We start from the raw sequence: 22,737 nt of genomic DNA on the forward strand, positions 1-22,737 counted from the left end.
TTTGAGATCTCTAAAGGAATTTAATCACTTAAATAATAACTTTGAATTAGATTTTTCAATTTCCCTAAATAGCATTAATATTAACTTAGACTTAATTTATTTTTAGAATCTCTAGTCTCTAGTACATAGACTGAATAAATAAATAAATATATAGAAGAATGGATAAGACCACATGGGTCCCATTCAGTTAGTGATATTCGGCTCTTTTTGGGGGTGTCAGACGTTCATACACAAAATAAAGTGTTGAAAAACATGTCCTATATTTGAACGATTGTTTGATTTGTAGTCAAGATGCAAAACAACAAATTTAAAGACAATTTCGTTAAATTTAAAGAATTTTTCTGAATTATTAAAATCAAGTTGACCTTAGCCCAATTTTTTTTTTCTTTCATGTTATGATACCCATTTTTAAGTGAAATCACTTAATTATAAGGACAATACGACTTCATTGAAAAGTTTATCGACTTTTGGACACGGAAAAAAACTTTATATTAGAGAAATGCGTCTTCTATGCTAAGCAAAATTTGCATTCGTATTTTAAAGACATGAAATCTTTGACCTCACGACAATATTCACTTTATTATGGATTTGTCATTGCCAGGACTCGTCCTGGGACAACTTAGTAGGATTACCCCATAGACAGGACGTCATGAACCAGTCTGGGACGAACTCTTACACTGAAAAAAATATTGACCTAATATGGAAGATTATGCAACTTAAATTTTAGGACTCAAAATTTACGCAATGCTAAGGACAAAATTCTTTAAAACAATGATATTTCAATTAAAAGAAAATTTATAATCCTTGCTTCAATTTTTTTTCATTAAATTTAGGACACAAATCTTGAAATTTTGCGTCTCTCTGCTGATGTTGTAGATCTTTGAAGTAAGGCAAATTTTCCTTAAAATAAAGAAAAACATTTTTATTTTAAAGAAATCGGCTTTAACTCAACTGACATATTGAATTTTTAAATTTAAAATATAGGCTAAGACTTATTTTAAGGATTTGCATCTTTGGTTTAAAGTTTTTTAGCATTAAGAAAACTGTTTTTACTTTGAAGTACCTGGCATAATTTGGATTTTGAAATTGGAATTTGTTTGTACATAAATACCTTTATTAATATATCAGAAAAAGAAAATAAAAACTCGATGAATGATATCAGTATGTAATTTTAATTTTATTGATCCTAGATATAAAGCCAGGAGGTCCGTAAAAAATGTCTATATTTTAAAGAAGCCGCATCTTTGGCTCGGTATCAATACCAAAATCCTTAGGGGAAGGTCAAAATCTTTGGATCCAAGTAAATTTTTTTTGAGTGTAGGAACCTTTTTCATTTTGAAATCAATAAATTATACGAACATTAATTTAAAATTGCGACAAACTGGAACACTGGTACGAGTTTGACATTGACTCAATTAAAACTTTTTTGATTTATATTATCAAACTCTTCGAAGAGAAAAACTACAATCAATGAAGAAAACATAAAGTCTCTAATGATCTGCAATACCAAACTGAAAAAAGCTGGATCGGTTCTAAACATTTTGTATTTACATTAATTACTTTGGTTTGGTTTTATTGCTAGCCAGAGAAGCGAAGACTTGAAGTAAGGATACTTTTAATACACAACTTGGTACTAGGACACAAATTTGAATTTTTCTGTTTTTTTCTTATAGAAAAAAAACTTTATATCAGAGAAATACCTATTTTGTGCTCAGCAAAAAACCCATTCATATTTTAAGCTCAAGAAATCTTTGATAAAAAATGGACAAGATTAAACATAAAAAAATCCATTCAATATTATATTGATCAATCTTTCAATCCAATAGAATTCACTTTTATGCAAAGACATCCACTTCAAACTCGAATCACCTCTCTCTAAGAACATAATGTCTGCATAGTACTTAAAGTCCGATATGAACACCTAGCATACATTTAAATAACAAGCCGATAATACAGTATTTCGGTAACAAAAATGTCGCTAGATGATAGGTATCAATATCATCAATAAAATGCAATCATAAAATATACTCGTATAATAAAAGAGTGGACAATATTTAAATCGCATTTCATTATTTTTCAAGTTTTCCTTTTTCAATTCAATTATTTCAGCCACTCTATTGCACATGCAACAATTAACAAATTTATTATTGTGTTTGGGCAACATACTCATAGACACATTGTTCTCCATGGGGTATAAACAATCTTCCATGGGTCGACATTCTTTTGCGATCAAGAAGATGTGGACTATTTATAGAATATAGCCGGCAAGTGTATTGTATATAATATGGTAAAATAGACTTTTTTACTTTCACAAAATTGTTTCATATGCAATGGTTTAAGAATTCTTCGCCATCATTACAGTAAAATAAAGGAAATTTTATTTTTGGAAGATGGTATTAAAAAACAAGTAAGTACAGTCTAAAGTCGGGCGGGGCCGACTATATATACCCTGCACCACTATGTAGATCTAAATTTTCGATACCATATCACATCCGTCAAATGTGTTGGGTGCTATATATAAAGGTTTGTCCCAAATACATACATTTAAATATCACTCGATTTGGACAGAATTTGATAGACTTTTACATAATCTGTAGACTCAAAATTTAAGTTGGCTAATGCCCTAGGGTGGAACACAATTTTAGTAAAAAAAAAAATATGGGAAACATTTAAATCTGAAGCAATTTTAAGGAAACTTCGCAAAAGTTTATTTATGATTTACCGCTCGATATATATGTATTAGAAGATTAGGAAAATTAGAGTCATTTTTACAACTTTTCGACTAAGCAGTGGCGATTTAACAAGGAAAATGTTGGTATTATGACCATTTTTGTCGAAATCAGAAAAACATATATATGGGAGCTATATCTAAATCTGAACCGATTTCAATCAAATTTGGCACACATGACTATATTACTAATTGTACTCCTAGTGCAAAATTTCAACCAAATTGGGCCAAAACTCTGGCTTCTGGGGCCATATAAGTCCATATCGGGCGAAAAATATATATGGAAGCTATATCTAAATCTGAACCGATTTCAATCAAATTTGGCACACATGACTATACTACCAATTGTACTCCTTGTGCAAAATTTCAAGCTAATCGGGATAAAACTCTGGCATCTGGGTCCATATAAGTGCATATCGGGCGAAAAATATATATGGGAGCTATATCTAAATCTGAATCGATTTCAACCAAATTTGGCACGCATAGCTACAATGCTAAATCTACCCCCTGTGCAAAATTTCAACCAAATTGGACCAAAACTCTGGCTTTTAGGACCATATTAGTCCATATCGGGCGAAAGATATATATGGGAGCTATATCTAAATCAGAACCGATTTCAATCAAATTTTGCACACTTGACTATACGACCAAAGGGTGATACGGTCAAAATTTGGTCAATATAAACTTGACGTATTTCTTTATATTTGGCATTTAAAAAACCTGAACACCCCTTTGAAGGTGTGTGTGTAGAATGTTGCTACTATTTTGATTTTGGAATTCACTCTTCAGTTGTCAAAACGCCGTCCAAGCAAAAAGAGCAGCGTATCAAAATTTTGCTCGCGCATCGCGAAAACCCGAGCTACTCGCACGCAAAGCTGGCAAAATCGCTAAAAGTTGCCAAATCAACCGTTACAAATGTAATTAAAGTGTTTGGGGAACGTTTGTCGACAGCCAGGAAGTCTGGATCGGGGGGAAATCGAAAACCGGAAGCCGCTGAGACGACAAAGAGAGTTGCCGGTAGTTTCAAGCGAAACCCTAACCTCTCTCTCCGAGATGCCGCAAATAAGCTGGGTGTATCGTCTACAACCGTGCATCGAGCCAAAAAACGAGCCGGACTATCGACTTACAAGAAGGTAGTGACTCCAAATCGCGATGATAAACAAAATACGACGGCCAAAGCGCGATCCCGGAGGCTGTACACGACGATGCTGACGAAGTTTGACTGCGTGGTAATGGACGACGAAACCTACGTCAAAGCCGACTACAAGCAGCTTCCGGGACAGGAGTTTTATACCGCAAAAGGAAGGGGAAAGGTAGCAGATATTTTCAAGCACATAAAACTGTCAAAGTTCGCAAAGAAATATCTGGTTTGGCAAGCCATCTGTACCTGTGGCTTGAAAAGCAGCATTTTCAACCAAGAAATTTAGGTGAAAGAGTATTTGAATAAACGTCTGCTGCCTTTCCTGAAGAAACACGGTTGTTCCGTACTGTTTTGGCCGGATTTGGCATCTTGCCATTACGGTAAAAAGGCCATGGGGCCCAATTGAGAAATACTGGGTCAAGCGGAACCTAAAGAAGACCAAAAAACTGCTAAGGACGAGCAGCAGTTCAAGGCAAACTGGCTTTCTGCGGCGAAGAAGGTGGACAAGGTGGCTGTACAAAATCTGATGGCAGGTGTCAAGCGTGAGGCCCGGCAATACTAATTGAACTTGAAAAAGAAATTTAATTTGATTTTTTAAATAAACGATTTCACCGATTTACACGCGTTTTCCCTTGACCAAATTTTGACCGTATCACCCTTTATGTGTTATGTTTGTACAAAATTTCAAGCAAATCGTTATAAACCTCTGGCTGCTGGGTCCATATTAGTGCATATCGGGCGAAAGATATATATGGGAGCTATATCTAAATCTGAACCGATTTCTTCCAAAATCAATAGGGTTCTATTCAGACCCAAATTAGGAACATGTGCCAAATTTGAAGGCGATTGGACTTAAATTGCGACTTTGATCACAAAAATGTGTTCACAGACAGACGGACAGACGGACATGGTTATATCGACTCAGGGACCCACCATGAGCATTATTGCCAAAGACACCATGTGTCTATCTCGTCTCCTTCTGGGTGTTACAAACATATGCACTAACTTATAATACCCTGTTCCACAGTGTGGCGCAGGGTATAAAAATATGTATGCTTAAGTTCAGTTGCTGATTAAAGAATGGTTTTGAGAAATCCATCGTATCATCGACACAAAAGACATGCAACTAAGAATATAGAGCTAAAGTAAATGCAAGTATGTGCATGAATTTTATATGTAAAATTAATCGAATATGTTATGATCGCGAAAATAAATTTGACAGTCTTCAAAAGTAGTATTCTTATACACGCAAAAAATACATTCCTCCCAAACAAAATTTTAAACCAACGAAGATCGCTTGATAATTTCTTTTTGTGGTAAACAAGTTGTGAAATTGTGAAAAACGTTGACGTCGTTTACACCAAAGAATGTACACTCAAAAAAAATTACTTGGATCCAAAGATGTTGACCTTCCCTTAAGGATTTTGGTATTGATTCCGAGCCAAAGATGCGGCTTCTTTAAAATAAATACATTTTTTAGCGACCTATCTGGCTTTTAATCTAGGATCAATAAAATTAAAATTAGTATACAGAACTCATTTATCGAATTTTCATTCTCCTTTCGCAGTATATTAATAAAGCTATTCACGTACAAACAAATGCCAGTTTCAAAATCCAAATTATAACAAATACTTCAAAGTAAACAGCGATTTCTTAATTCAAAAAAAAACTTTAAACCGAAGATGCTAAATCCTCAAATAAGTCTTAGCCTATAATCGAAGCGCTTTTATCTTAAATTTAAAGATTCAATATTTCTGTTAATTTAAGGACGATTTCTTTAAATCAAAAATGTGTTTCTTTACTTTAAGGAAATTTTGCCTTGGTTTAAAGACATGCGACTTTAACGGAGGGACGCAAATTTCCAAAATTTGCTTACTAAATTTAATGAAAAAAATTTTGAAGCAAAGATTATAAACTTTATTTTAATTAAATTTGCATTATTTTAAAGAAATTTGTCCTTAATATTTTGTAAATTGCACATCCTAAAATTTAGGTTGCGTATTCTTTAATATCAGGTAAATATTTTTTTTCAGTATAGGAGTAAATAACAGATACCAAAAATAATTTTTAAAGTTTAAGCTTTTGTCTGGACGGAGAATCGAACCACGGACCAAATATTTTGTAAGCCAACACACTATCCACTAAACACTAGTAGCTCTCATACTAATCAACAAACAAATATCGCTACAGTTATCAGCACACAAGTTATACATACAAGCAGATCTATTTATAGACCAGTGTGTAATGTACACTCAAAGGCCATTTAAAGACTTCAAACAACAAACGTCTCATGCCCCGTTTCTTACAAACGATACAACTTATAGGAACTAAAACATTCAGGAAGAATATTATAACTTTGCAATATATTTTAAATATTTCCGTACAATTTAGAAAGAGTAGAGAAAAGGGGGCCACTGTGGTGCAATGGTTAGCATGCCCGGTTTGCATACACAAAGTCGTGGGTTCGATTCCTGCTTCGACCGAACACCAAAAAGTTTTTCAGCGGTGGATTATCCCACCTCAGTAATGCTGGTGACATTTCTGAGGGTTTCAAAGCTTCTCTAAGTGGTTTCACTGCAATGTGGAACGCCGTTCGGACTCGGCTATAAAAAGGAGGTCCCTTGTCATTGAGCTTAACATGGAATCGGGCAGCACTCAGTGATAAGAGAGAAGTTCACCAATGTGGTATCACAATGGACTGAATAGTCTAAGTGAGCCTGATACATTGGGCTGTAACCTAACCTAACCTAACCTAGGTTCTCCTTCGAAAAAGTAAAGTTGATTCCACAATGCTTGTGAAAAAGATATATGTAGGGACGATGCACTGCCAGGAAATAAAAAAAACAATTTGTTTGAGATAGTCCTTATTAATTTTAATATTGTTTTCAATAATATTTGGTACATGATTTAAAAATTTCTACGATTTTATTAGTTTTTCACACAAAAATTGTATATTTTCTATTTAACCTTTTGTTGCTACATTCCATAGTATACACTCGTACTCTTAAATAGCGAAGGCTGGGCAATCTTATTTTTGTATTAGACACCGGAAAATCACAGGGTCAAGTAACTTTTAGATTTAAAGTACTGGCAATTGAACAAAAATGTATCCCATAGCTATTGTTGCATGTAGGAGAACATACACTGTTAGAAAAATATGTTTATCATATGTTCCCATATAAACAAAATGTGTTTCGGGCAGAAATTTTAAACACAATATATTTAAGAACAAACATGTAATGTTCCTAAACTAACACTAAATGTTTGGGACACATATGTTAATATGTTAGAATATATTATATTTGGGGCATGAATGTTTCATAAAAATAATATGTGTGAATGTAAACATATATAAATTTACAAATTTCGAGTAATCATATATATGTTGAGATATTTTATTTAGAGAGCGAGAGAGAGTATAGAGAAAGATACCGAGATAGGAGGGTTGACGAAAGATATCAACATAACACAACGAGAGAATGAAAAGAGAGCAATTTCTGTGAAACCGCTTGTATGTTGTTTCGGAAAACTGTTTTATGATAAGGCCAAAAATTTGAAATGCTTAAGTCTAAATATTATTTAATTTGAATATTAGCATGAGTATTCCGAGTAAAGAGAATAGACATTCAGAACCAAGAGAATAGACATTTGAAAAACAAAACAGCACGTGTTTTCGCCTTGAGAGCAGCATTTTATGTATGTATGGACATGTGTTTCGTTTATCATTTTGGCATTATGGGCACAATTTTTTTTTCTTGGTTCGTTAAAAGAAATCGGAAAGTACGAGGAGTAAGTCAAAATATTCAGGCAAAGGAAATTAACATTAAGAAAAACGATGGAAAATTTACAAAAATTACAAAGGGATCTTCATAAAAATAACGAAATGGTGCTATACTCTTTTTAGAGTTGGGACAGTAAAATGAAAAAAAGGAGGAAACGGTTAAAAATTAAACAGTAAAATGTATAAAAACAAAGTTTAGTTCCTCTTTATTAATAAGTAGTCCAAGAGAAGTTGACGGACACCTTCAAATATAAAAACGGAAATTAAGTTCGAGTTACGCAGCTAAAACAATTGAAAAAGTTTACTTTCATAAAAATGAATTATTAAAGAAAATTTAAAGGCAAACCAGGGTAATTTTAGAGCGATATTGCCAACTTAATACCTGCCTTAAAGGTAAAAATAAAATTAAGTACAAAACACAATTAGTTTTAAATGCATTTAAAATAAATTTATGTGTATACTATAAAATTATTTATGTATGTTTATACTCGACTCCACGTTCTTCTTTTGTTAGAGTTTTTGAATTCCTTCCAAAATTTCAAACTTTTATACCAAAAACAGTTTTTCGTTACAAAATTGTTATTTTTGCAATGACAATAATATTTTATCCAAAAGCTCAGTCCATTTCGTTAATATTTTTTCTGACTGTAAATCTTTAATAACCCACATTTCGAAGTTTCATTACAAAAATTTAATATAGTATAAATATAAATGTGTAAATTAAAAAAAAATTGTGTTCGGTCGGAGCAGGGATTGAACCCACGACCCTTTGAATGATTCTCCGTCGATTCTCCGTCCAGGCGAAAGGTAAAATTTATAAAATTGAATAATTTCTCCAACATTACTAATACAAATTACACCAAAAGGTGCAAAGAACTAAAAAATTTCGTGGAAGTGAAAATTATGCGAGGGAATGAGCACAATCTTCTTTGGCGAAAATTCTTCCAAGCATATAATATTTTTGGGCTCAAAATGCTTCCAAACATATAATATGTTCACATAAAACAAACATATTAATGTTTCGGCAGTATCCAATAATATATGTGCTTCCTGCAAAATATGTTTGGAACATATGTTAGAGAAGCGATTTTTTTTTTGAGGGTGTATATAGTGTACTATTTGTTAGGTATATATTCATAAAATGTTTTCCTACACTGATAGAAATGGATAGCAAGAAGTACAAAAACAACATCTCGTTGCAATAATGATGAACATTTGGATACTCTGAATCCCTGTCAAAAGTGGACAGTTGTCGTGAGTCGTTTGCTATATTAACACATTAAAATTAACCTCTCATAAATGGAGGCCTCGCAAATGTGGACAAAATTTAGTCGACGGTCGGTGTCCTCTTCTGAGAGGTTTCGCTGTACATTTTTCATGATTATAAAGCACTCTCTTTTAAAGAACAAAATCTTTTCAAAAGAAATTAATGAAATACAATATTTTAAAAATTTTTTGAAAAAAGCTCAAAGTTTTGATGAACATTTTCGTACAGTTTACAATACACTCATAAAAAGTGAAACCTCCAGAAAAAGTTTCCTTAACTCTAATAATTTTTGTATACGTTAGTTAAATTAACTGAAACCAGTATATACGGCCGAAAGTTCGGCCAAGCCGAATCTTATGTTCGCTCTACCATGTATAGCGTGGAAAGTCATTTTAAAGACTGCCGTCCACATTCAAATTACTTGATTTATAGTAAAAGTTGGCGATGACTAAGTATCTTAAAACTTCCTAACATTGTTTTCTCAATTGTTTGTTAGTCCATAAGGAGTTAATGGACCTCGAGGTAATTAGAGTGCCAAATTTTGAGCGGATCGAATGAATTTTTTCGTCCACGAGGTTCTAGAAATCAATATGCTGGTTATATACAATTATGAACCAATAAGGACCAATTTTTCCATAGAGCATATACGCCACGAACCAAATTACAACTGAATCAGATGAAAGTTGTGCCTCCAAGAAGTTCCGGATGTTAAATTTGGGTAACGGTTTATATGGGGACTATATACAATAAAGATCAATACCAACATCACGTCGATTTATTTAAACGTGGTCCGATATGGCCCAATACGGACGGACGGACATCGCTAAATCGACTCAACACTTCACCACGACCCAGTATTTCGATGTGTTGCACCATAGGATGGTGCTTGGTATAAAATGGAAAAATAGTATACACAAATGAAGCATACACATTTACTAAATTCATATTTTCTACAAAACAGTTCAGATTGTCTTCTTCTTTCCTCATTTATTTGCCCACCCGTTGTTCGGATATAAGCGTTATACTATTGTGATAATAAAACTATATTTGTAAAGATTTTATTAAAATGTAATATCCCGAACATAATACACAGAAAAAATAAACTGTTTTATGGCAAGAATGAACTACATCGTGCGAAAATAAAACTAAATCATACTCAGCATTTTGAGATTTCCACAAAGCGTTGTTAAAACCAGGAAAATTAAATGCGGTGGTGTACTTTTCATCTACAACTCACAATATTACACCCTTTAGAAGAAAAATTGACTAAAATTAAAGAAAAAAATCATTGGCACCAAATCATGACCATTTTAACCATACACTAGTTCATTCTTACTATTTTTGGGAATCGTAGAAAAATGTTCTTCTGATTTAGTTCATATTGTACTTAGTTCATAAAATGTTTGAGACATACGAGGGCAGTTCGGAAACATCTTAGCCTAGCACAAAAAGCGCGGTATAAACAGAAAAAAGTTAAGTGTTTTGGAAACTTCCATCTCTGTTATGAACACATGTTAAATTTTGTTTCGATCTGGCAACTCCTTAATATAGAAACAGGTGTTCATAAACGACGCTTCCGCAATTTTTTTACAATGGAAAAATTAGAAATGCGTGCTGTCATTAAATATTTACAAAAAAAAGGTTTATCGGGACAAGAAATTCATAATGATATGGTGAATGTGTTAGGTGAAAGTGCTCCTTCATATGCAACAGTAAAAATTGGGTTGCTGAATTTAAACGTAGTGGAGGTCCAAAAATAGCAACAACAACAGAAATTGTAGCCAAAGTGCATGATATGGTATTAAATGATCGACGAATAAAAGTGCGTGAAATTGCTAATATCATGGGCATCTCAAATGATCGAGTCCATTTAATTTTGCATAAAGAACTACAGATGAAAAAAGCTTTCTGCAAGATGGGTGCCGCATTTGTTAACAGTCGATTAAAAACGCATAAGAATGAACATTTCTCAAACTTGTTTGGATCGTTTTAAGCGAAATAAAATTGATTTTAAGCGTCGTTTCATAACTGTTGATGAGACATGGATCCACCACTATACCCCAGAGACAAAAGAACAATCCAAACAACGGACTGAAGCAGGAGGAAGTACCCCAAAAACAATTCAATCGGCTGGTAAGGTTATGGCAACGGTTTTTTGGGACTTCAAAAGTATTTTATTGGTTGATTATCTTCAAAAGAGGTAAAACAACAAATTCAGAGCACTTTTGGATCAATTAAATGTATAAATTCGAGAAAAACGTCCTGGCTTACAACACAAAAAAATATTTTTTCATCAAGACAACGCACCAGCGCACAAGAGTGTTTTAACAATAGCTAAAATCAACGAATTAAAGTACGAGTTGCTTGACCACCCACCTTATTCTCCTGATTTAGCTCCCAGTGACTTTTACTTGTTCCCAAATCTAAAAAAATTTCCTTGCTGGCAAGCGTTTTACGTCAAATAAAGATGCAATTATACTAAAAAAAATTTACTTGGATCCAAAGATTTTGACCTTCCTTTAAGAATTTTGGTATTGATTCCGAGCCAAAGATGCGGCTTCTGGCAGTAAATCTAGGATCGAAAAAATTAAAATTGGATGCAGATCTCATTCATCGAATTTTTATTTTAATCAATGGATAGAATTGCTAGAAAAGCGTTGGACTAAGTGTACTGAAGTTTCAGGAGATTATATTGAAAAATAAAAATATTTTTGAAAAACTAACTATTCTCTTTCATTGATAGGCTAAGAAGTTTCCGAACCGCCCTCATACATACAAAAGTAAGATTTCATGAAGCTGTGGAAAATTTTGAAAAAATAATAAAATTTAACTACTAACAAATAGTTTTTTTTTTCAAATAAAAAGAAGTTAAATTTAATCTTTAATTCAACCTGCACTGTATCTTTTAAGATAAAACCAGGAAAAATTCTTACGTCTTAAAATGTTGACCGAATTCTATGTAATCAAGTTTTTTGTATTTAGAACATCATATGGCTATTTCTAAAAATATGTTTTTTTTGTACTTCTGAGTAATCTGCAGTCATAAATAACAATCAAATTTTGAAAAACTACAAATTGGAAGTTAAATAATATTTACCAGAGATGAAAGTAATGTTGGTAAAAAATGCGTAGTGTAAACATATCTATATTCTCCATTCTCTACTAAAACCAAATTGTTTATTTGTAAATAAAAACTTAGTTTAATGCGCACCGTATTTTTTAAGATACAACCACTATTTTTTTCAAAACACATATTTTTTAAATGGTATGTAGAATTTCTTTATTAACCATTTTGCATGTTATATATTTTTTCGGAGGAATCGGTGGCCTTGTGCATTTATGGGTTAACTACAAAATTTTTTTTCTGCGCACAATATTTTTTAATTACCATGACAGTTTCCTTTTAATTTCATTTTACTTTCATTTAGAACATTCACAATGGTTATTTTGTAAATGTTTTCAATAAAATATCGTATATTTTTATATACATTTTCATTACATTATTTCGTATTATTCGTAGAATAATATATATATATATATATATATATATATATATATATATATATATATATATATATATATATATATATATATATATATATATATATATATATATATATATATATATATATATATATATATATATATATATATATATATATATATATATATATATATATATATATATATATATATATATATATATATATATATATATATATATATATATATATATATATATATATATATATATATATATATATATATATATATATATATATATATATATATATATATATATATATATATATATATATATATATATATATATATATATATATATATATATATATATATATATATATATATATATATATATATATATATGTACATACCATCATTGTTTCTTTCGGGATTTTTCCGATTGGGGATTTTTTGGGGATATGCCTTGGGGATCTCTATCGAAAAAATCTGGCATGAGATATGCTTATATCCGTTACCTACTCTACATGATTTTTATTATTAAGCCAATATATCATTATTAAGTAGAACATTGCGTTTTCTAATTGTGCCATGATATGATAATTTTTATTTTTTTTTTTATTTCGTTTATAAGGTATTGCTAATTATTCCGATACCACTTTCCATAATACTGGGTATTTTATTTCCTCAACATTTCCTCCATCTAATATCCATATTGACCCATTGGAAGCTTTATTTAGAATTTTCATAATGTTTTCGGCACATTCAAGGGGAGTTTGTTTATTAGCAATATCCATTAAAGATAAAAACGGCAAAGAGTATTCGGTTAACTTAGAATTTGTTCCTTCCAGTAACGGTGTCAGAGTAAATCCTGGACAAATTGTTATGAAACTGACACCAGTTTTAGAGTAGAATTCCGGATGCTGTAAAAAAATCTCCTTCGTAATGTTTATTCTACCTTGTTCTAAACGTAACTTACCGATATGGCCCTGTTGAAACCAATAACTCCACATTTTGTTGCACTATACACGGGAGCAATGGGATTTGGTTCTATACCAAGGACAGATGAAATGGTAGCAATTAAACCGCCCTTACCACCTTTAGATTTGTCCATATGTTGTAGAGCGATGAGTGTGCTGTTGATAACACCAATCTACGAAAAATTCATAAAATTCCACTATTGAAACAAAAAAAAAATAAATATGTTCTTATATTATTAGACTTTACACACTTAATCCCAAAAAAAAAGATTCTATCGACGCAGCTATGAAGCCCAAATTTAAATTGGAGTATTTGAGCGTACTTTGTATATGGGAAAAAGTAAATCTAGCATTTTTTTATAGTTCAAGTATTGGTAGTCTACGGAGGCTCTATTTTTAGTATAGCGTGTACCAATTCCTCCTCTAACGACAACTGTTTAAATGGACTAATTCGGTTACATAGTTTTTATAAAGAGGTAGCGACACTAATGAAATATATGTATCCCATTCATCTTCTAGGACGTTTTTCTTTTGTTTTTTGAATTTCTTCGAAAATTTTAAACTTTTATCACCAAAAAATTCGTTTGTTAAAAAATTTTTATTTTTTCAATAAAAAAAATTATTTTTGAACCAACAACACAGTCCATTTCTTTTATATCAAGCACTGTTCTTTTCTGACTTTAAGTCTTTAATAAGATACATTTTACAGTTCAAAGTAAAAATTTAATATAGGAGTATGTAATGTTGAACATCTCTTCGGAATCTTCCGAACATATCTGGAATATAAGTAAAAAAAACCTTTTTGGTGTTCGGTCGAAGAAGGGATCGAACCCACGACCCTTGACATGCAACGCGGACGTAGCAACCACTGCTCCACGGTGCCCAACTAACTGTATGTTTCTGTTAAATAAAAATTGTTTAATCGGCTCGTGGGCGCCGCAAGCTACACGGATGAAAAAGACTGTTTTTCATATGTTTGGCTATAAACATTATATGTTTGGAACACAAATTTTTAAACACAATATTTTTGAGTGCAAGCATATAATGTTCATAAACTAGCATAACATGTTTGGGACATATATGTTAATATGTTAGAACATATTATGTTTGGGACATAAAATGTTTGTAAATATAATATGCTTGGATGCAAACATATATTAATTTAGAAATAGCCTATAAACATATATGTGTTTAGTAGCTTGGATCGCTATTTAACAGGGAGCGATATTGAATTAAGTTGGTGGTTGTTGCTTGTTATTACAAAATTAACATTTTATTTTTCCTTGGGCAATTGATCAGCTACTTCTTTGATCCTTACAAACTGTGTGGTCCGCTGTTCGAATCCCCGTCCGGCAAAAGGTAAATTTAAAATAAAAAAAATCATAAAATTGAATAATTTCTTCTACAATGTTTGTATTACAGAAAAATGTGCTAAGAACTAAAAAATCTCGTGGAAGTGAGAAAGATGTGGGGGAATATACAATTGGGCAGAAACAAAATTTTGAGCATTCAGGTCGAAAACCTATGTTGTTAGCACCTATATTACCTGTTTATTTTCATAATTCATTATGATTGTAAATATATAAATAAATAAATAAAATTTTGAGCACAATATTGTTTGGGAGAATTTTTTTAAGCATATAATATTTTTGGGTGCAAAATGCTTCCAAACATTTTATATGTTCACATAATAACATATTGTTTTTTGGAAGACAACATTATTGAATTTGGATGCAAAAATACAAAATGTTTGGAACTTAGACTACCCAAACATATATTGTTTAGACCAATATGTTTTCAAACATATTATATATTGGAAGAGATCAAACATATAAATGTTTGGGCAATACCCAAAAATATATATGCTTGAAGCAAAATATGTTTGGGAGTATATGTTACAGAAGCGATTTTTTGTGAGCGTGTATGCTATATAAATATAACTTATATGGATAATTGTCTATTGATGACAATAACAGCTACATAGCTCAGTGAATAGTGTGTTGGCTTACAGATTGTATGGTTCGCGGTGCGATTCTCCGTCCAGGCGAAAAGTAAAATTTAAAAAAAATTATAAAATCTAATTATTTCTTCTACATTGTTTGTATGTTATTACAGAAAAAGGTGCTAAGAACTAAAAAACCTCGTGGAAGTGAGTAAGATGTGAGAGAAAATGAAATTAGCCAGAAAAGATCTTTTTTTTTGAGTTAGTCTTTATGCAATTGTTTTTACATCCTGGAAAAGAATAAACGTTTATCACAAAAAGTATATACTCTTCTTCCAAATAAACTTCCTTACAGCGAAAAGCAAATTAGAAACGAACTTTGCCTAAAATTTCGTTTGGGAGGAAAGAATTATTTTTTGCGTGTAACCAATTATTTCAAATTTCAAAAATTTTATGAAAATCTCGTAATAAAGTTGTCTTAAGGGTCAAATCATGGTCATTTTTAGTACCATTTATGAAAAAATATCATTATGTTTTATAAAATTGAACTGACTGGTACGAAAAAAATTTGTAACGCGTGTAAGTAAAAGTTTCGTTACTGGCACGAAAAAATGACCAAATCTTTGTAATTTCAAACTATATCGGAGTACACCATTTTAAGTAAAATTTTGAACTAACTTTATAGAGTCGCGTGAACTGCAAAAGAGTTAAAAATAATAATTATTACGGGATTTTCATAAAATGTTTGAAATTTGAACTACATTGGTATAAATGTGCGTAACTAAATTGAAGTTCAAAATTTGCCATAAATTACGAGCTACTTTTTTTCAGTGAATGTGGGGAATGTTATAGGAAAAATAACAACTTTTTTAACAAAAGCACAAAGTGCTCAAAACCATGCACGCATGGTCATGTATACTTGTTAATTCGCGTATTTTTTTGCTGGTTGTATTCTACAAATACTAACAAAGTTCATGATGTATTTTGTTGTGCATTATATAAAGTATTAAAAAAAATTCTGATTAAATATTTACTTTTGAAGATGAACGCCCCATGACATTTCTGACGACACTTTACTTAGTAAATAAGTGAATTTGAATATGAATTCGAAAGAAAAACTTACTTTTATTGAGCGGTTAATTCTTCGTCGTCAAAGGGTTACCAAAAGATACAACGAAAAAAAGTGAACTGTTTTATAGGAAAAATGAACTACCTCGCACGAAAATTTAACTAAATTTTACTCCACATTTTGAGATTTTCACAAAGCGTTGTTAGAACCAGGAAATTTGAATGCCCTGTTGTACTTTTTAACTGCAGTTCACGAAATTACATAATCTCATAGAAGAAAAAATTAACTAAAAGTAAAGAAGAAAATCGTTGGCGCCAAATCATGACCATTTTAACCATAGAGTAGTTTATTCTTACTATTTTTGGGCATCGTACGAAAATTTTCATTTGTTTTAGTTCATATTGAACTTATGTGTACGGTCATTGAACTTTATTCTCACGTTTAGTTCATAAAATTTTTGAGACATACTTAAAAAAGTAAGATTTCATTAAGCTGTGGAAAATTTCGATAAAAATAATAAAATTTAACTAGAAGCAAACAAATTTTTTCAAATAAAAATAAGTTATATTTAGCGTTAGTTTAACTACGGAAATTTTTTTCTGTGTATAACTCTTTTTTTAAATTTTTTAAACGGTATATTTTGTACTGTTTGGCTTTGGGGTAACGAAACAGACACGGTCACGAAAATTCACGCACATTCACGAGTGCATGAACGGACTTCGTTCTTCTTTGACCTTGAAATAATCGCTAGACATTGTCATAAGAACTCCATCGGTGTTGCAATGTGCTAAGGCGATTGTTAACGCGTGTCAAGCTTAAAACCCAGCGGAAATAATGTTAGATGTAGAAATATATTAATTGATAGAAATAAGACAGTGTAAATTAGTTTTCATAATTATGATATTCTCCAGGTTTTGAAAGAAAAACATTAAAAGCATAAACAATTATTTGGTTTTCTCCATTTTTTAGTACTTAAAAAAAATAAAAAAAAAATTAAAACGAAATTACATTAACAAATAACGAAAATTGTCCGATGGGAGAGTCGAACCAATGTCCTCACAGTTCTTGATTAATAGTCGATTGTATACACCTGGTTATAAATTCGCAACCATTACACTGAAAAAAATATTGTCGTGAGGTCAAAGATTTCATGTCTTTAAAATACGAATACAAATTTTGCTTAGCATAGAAGACGCATTTCTCTAAAATAAAGTTATTTTCCTTGTCCAAAAGTCGATAAACTTTTCAATGAAGTCGTATTGTCCTTATAATTAAGTGATTTGACTTAAAAATGGGTATCTTAACATGAAAGAAAAAATTTATAGGCTAAGGTCAACTTGACTTTAATAATTCAGAAAAATTCTTTAAATTTAATGAAATTGTCTTTAAATTTGTTGTCTTTTTGCATCTTGACTACAAAGCAAGAAATCGTTCAAATATAGGACATGTTTTTCAAAACTTTATTTTAAAGAAGTTTTTTACTTCAAACATAATTTCTACTGGAAGTCGAGTCCTAATTTGGAAAATAAAGTTGCCGTTAACTCGTTTTTAAAGGACTTTGATAGCATATGAAGAAAAAAAGCTGAGAAAGCGAAAAATTAAAATTTGCTTCCTAGAAGCAAGTACACAAAACCTAAATTTAAAAGAGAATTGTGTCTTAAAAGTATCCTTACTTGTATTCTCCGCTTCTTTGGCTCGGAATCAATACCAAATTTTTTAAAGTAAAGACAAAATCTTTGGAACCGAGTATGCTTTTTTTCAGTGTATGTTTGGACGCAGGTTGTTGTCTTGACCTCGCTTGGTGTCACTTTATCGTTGTCAAAATGTGTGTTCGTTCACTTTCATGAACGCTCCGTTTTGAAGCGTGAACGCTGCTTAAGATTGCACTTGAAAAAATGATTTTGTTATTGGTTCCGAGCCAAATAAGTGGAGAATTGGAGCAAGACACACTTAAGACTTAATTCTCTTTTAAATTTGAGTTTTGCGTACTTGAACGACTACTTAAATTTCCAAACTCAGATTCGACTACAAGTGAAAAAAATTATGCTATATTTCAAGTAAAAAACGACATTAAAATAAAGTGTTAAAAAACATCTCCTAATTTTCAACGCTTTTTAGATTTTAATCAAAATGCAAAAAGTCAACAAACTTACAGACGATTTCATTAATTTTGAAGATTTTTCAGAAGTATTAAAGCCAAGTTGATCTTAGAAAAACGGAATTTTCTTTCATGGTAGAATAACCAATTTTAAGTCGAATCATTTAACTAAACTAAATAATTTAACAAAACGACTACATTGAAAAATTTTTCGACTTTTGGACAAAAGTTTATATCACACAAATGCGTCTTCTATGTTAAGCAAAATTCGCATTCTTATTTTAAGGACTTGAAATCTTTGGCCTCACGACAATATCTTTTCAGTGTGTATTTAAGAAGCTGATGTATTAGATAATACACCCATAGATTTTTTTTAGTTTGGCACGGCGTCGTCCTATTGTAATAGCCTTTCATTATCATATGGTTTAGAAGAAAATACAAAAACGCTGGTTTTGTTATGTATGGTAAAAAAATAATTCAAATATTGAACATTTGTTCAAGATGTTCATTAATGCTATGAAATATTTCGTTATTGAATTGCAATACGAATATTTATTATTTCCTTGTCTCAGTTTTATTATCAAATTTCGTTAATATTACGAAACTTTTTCCAATGTAAAATGATGAAGCCTGTTGAACTCCGTTCAACAAACCTTTTATTTTTTAAAAATTTTACATGAATTGAATTGAAGCGAATTGAAATGAATTACGATTAACTGAATTACCTTATATTTATAAGAAAGTTTTAGATACAAATTGAATTCTTTTGTCAAAATATGGTCACTCTAATGCTTTTCCTATTACATAGGAAAAGCTTTCACTCAATTTATTTGTTAATAATTATTTGTCCTTCTCTAAATGAATTTACATTGTACTAAATCATTATGTCTGCCATTTTTGTAAATATTACCTTCACTTGTGTTGAAACCCTTCTACTGGTAAGAAGCTACTGTTCGGAATAAATTCCTATTGGACAATTTAAACTGAAAACCTGCTTTTTTTCTGTTTTATTTTATTTCAACTTATACTGTTCTGGGAGCAAACAAATTAACAAATACAGTCCATTCCAGTCTGAGCCGTCTCAGAACTGTACAAAGCCAATATACATATATTTTTGTAACCAGTATTGTTGATAAGAGAATGTGCTTTAAATATCTAGTTGACAGTTTGTGTTGCAAAATGCAGCAAAATCATAATATTGCACCGTTTATTTACCATGTTTGTAGCTATAGTCAATTCGACATTATTTTCATTCACGGTACCACTGCCATTAAAAACAACATCGAAATGACCGAATCTTTCTTTGGCCAAGTTGAAAGCTTTAGTAATGCTTTGCTGTTCTATCAAATTCACTTGTATAAACTCCACGGTTGAATTTCCATAAGTATTTTGCAAATATTTCAAAAATACTTCATTCAAAATAACATCGAAAATAATTAAATTTTTGACAGATTTTTTCAACATTTCCTCTACACATTTCTGGCCAATGCCTCCGAACCCGCCAATATATATAATATTTTTGCCGTTCAAATCCATTCTACTGCTATCTCTATTGACGTTTCGAACTTGAATGTTTCATGCCATCGCATTTTGACTCTCAGGGCCTGTTCGAAACCGTAACTTTTAACTATGGTGAAATATCAATTTACTATGGTGAGAAAAAATTGCTAGTTTGCTGTACTCATTTATTATTGATACACGCAGAGAAGGAATATGATCACCCCAACCATGTTCCAAGAGCAAAATGTTACTTTTTCAAGGAAAACATGTTGCATGTTTGTCGAAACCATGTTCTTTTCTCGGAAATTATGTATCTGATTTCGGAAAGCATGTTATGTTGTTTGACGAGAAAAGAATATGTTTGCGACAAAAATGCTACATGGTCGCTGTAAAAAAGTAACATGGTGCTCTTGAAATATGTTTGAGGTGATCATATTCCTTCTCTGGGTGTAAGAAATAAAATTACTTTTTATGTATTTTGTAAGCAAAATTAGCATTCGTATTTTGAAGGACATGAAATCTTTGGCCTCACGACAATAGTTTTTTTCAGTGTTGCTGTTGTTACTAAAGAATTCCAAATTTAATTCAATTGTCTCCTCCAAACTCAGATATGTATGTGAATATTAGAGCATTTTTTGTGGACCAATACAAATTGAAAAGGATATCTGCTAAGATCTATTCATATCATATTTTGCGAGACTCAGATCAGTATAAGTAACGTAATATTACAAAGTTACACTCAGATAAACAACCTTGTTTGGATATGAACTCCGTAGTGCTATTATTGGTTTTTCTAAAATGAAAGACTTTAATCCAAAGATTATTCGCATTCTTTCAATTGGAATTTCTCCATTTTAAAGAAAATTGAAAACTTCTTTTTCCTTAATATTTCTTTTAATTACTAGCAAAGATCTTACACTTCAAAAATGCAGAATCTCTTTAGTGCCATACAAAGTTCAAGATCGTTTCATTTGTAGTAAAATTTACAAATTTAAAGAAATAATGAACTATTTTGTGAGAAGAACGAAATTAGTAAATCTTTATGCTTAATTTGTGTATATTTTTTTCCCCATTAGTTCATTTAACTAACGTACGCAAAAAATTATTAGAATAAAGGAAACATTCTTCAAACATTATAATTCCATGAAATAAAATAAAGTTAAATTGGTTTTAGTGAAAGGATTCACTTCTTTTGAGTGTAGTTTAGCAGAACTATTGAAAACAAACAGAAAAGTAATAATATCAACAAAAAGGCAAATTAATCGTTAATCTTAAAAAGCAACACAACAAATTCGCAACACGTTACCCAACATACACGTAGCAGCAAATAAGCTTTGTCTGCAATCATAAAATGGATCCAATAATTTTTAACTGGTATTGCTTCCATCACTGATATGACAAAATCTATCAGGGATGGAAAATACAATTTTTAAGAAAGTTCAAAAAAGGTATTTTTTGAGCGAAAAAGTACTTTTCACTAAAGTACGTTTTATATTTAAAATTGAGGAGTTTGTCAAAATTTTATTTCTACAGAAAATGTTCATTTTTTTGGTTTTAGTCAACATTTTATTTCTATAGACAATTTTTAGAAAGTTTTATTTCTGTAGAACATTTTTGCAAAATTTTATTTCTATAGAAAATTTTGTCAAAATTTTATTTCATTCGTTTTGTTTTTTTATTGCTGCCTTTTTTCTTTAAACATTGTTGTTGTTTTTGATTTCAGCTTAAAACCATGCATTGACTAAACTACAAGTGTAGCTTAACCAATAGCTCACTTTGTTTAGGTGGGTATTAAGTTCGAATTTAGCCGCTAAAATCGTCATTTTTTACGATTACTTTTCTTTAATAATCCATTTTAAGGAATATAAACTTTGTGAACATTTGCTTTGGCCTATTCCCCATCAAGTTATAATGAAATCTGCGACAAATATGTATAATTTTATGACGTTTTTATGACGTTTTAGTTTTCACTTTAGTGAAAATTAGCGGCTAAACTCGAACTTAATACCCACCTTTTCAGTAAAAAATCCTAAACAGAAAGCAATTACAATTAGTTCACTAACTAGAATAAATTATTGAATTTTACCAATACAGATTTTTTTCTCGGGTTATAAGAATTTAGAAATTTTAATTCACTGATAACAAAGCATTCGTAAAAATAAAAAAGAAATAAAACTACTAAGATGTATCTACCAGTCATCGATGTAATCGATATGTCCGATATGTTTGGACGTGAGTTGTTTTGTTTTCAGGTGGAATAGTGTTTGATATGGTATACGGAGCGTCAGCAAAAAATACAAATAAAATGTTGTTTTAAATTAGTAAGTAAATTTCCCGTCTTTTTTTAATTATTGAATATCAATAACAAAACAATATAAGTCTATCAATGTGTGTGATGGAAGATATATATATATATATATATATATATATATATATATATATATATATATATATATATATATATATATATATATATATATATATATATATATATATATATATATATATATATATATATATATATATATATATATATATATATATATATATATATATATATATATATATATATTTACTTGTATTTCTTATGAAAAGCTCAAAATCGGGGACGTAATGCCGTGACGGCTTGCGGCGTGTCGCCAAATATCCAAAATATCCAAAATTAATATCTGTTTATGAATTCAAATCAGTTCAGTTTTAACAAAATAAAACTGTTGAACTAACAGTTCGAAAGAGATGGAACTAGTT

General features: G+C 30.7%; 1 protein-coding gene across 1 annotated transcript in view; it reads right to left on the minus strand.

Moving 5' to 3' along the window:
- LOC142236015 (uncharacterized) overlaps positions 1-20,041 on the minus strand; it is a 31,815-nt gene extending 11,774 nt beyond the window's left edge. The window contains exons 1-3 of the mRNA XM_075307266.1: positions 19,705-20,041; positions 13,380-13,553; positions 13,054-13,323 (exon numbers count right to left, since the gene is read on the minus strand). Coding sequence (XP_075163381.1) covers positions 13,054-13,323; positions 13,380-13,553; positions 19,705-20,025 — 765 coding nt within the window. The 5' untranslated portion in view covers positions 20,026-20,041. The remainder of the gene's footprint in view (positions 1-13,053; positions 13,324-13,379; positions 13,554-19,704) is intronic.
- Positions 20,042-22,737: the final 2,696 nt, after the last annotated feature.

The sequence above is a fragment of the Haematobia irritans genome, chromosome 4 (genome assembly GCF_050003625.1).
Source record: "Haematobia irritans isolate KBUSLIRL chromosome 4, ASM5000362v1, whole genome shotgun sequence".
Classification (NCBI taxonomy): Eukaryota; Metazoa; Arthropoda; class Insecta; order Diptera; family Muscidae; genus Haematobia; species Haematobia irritans.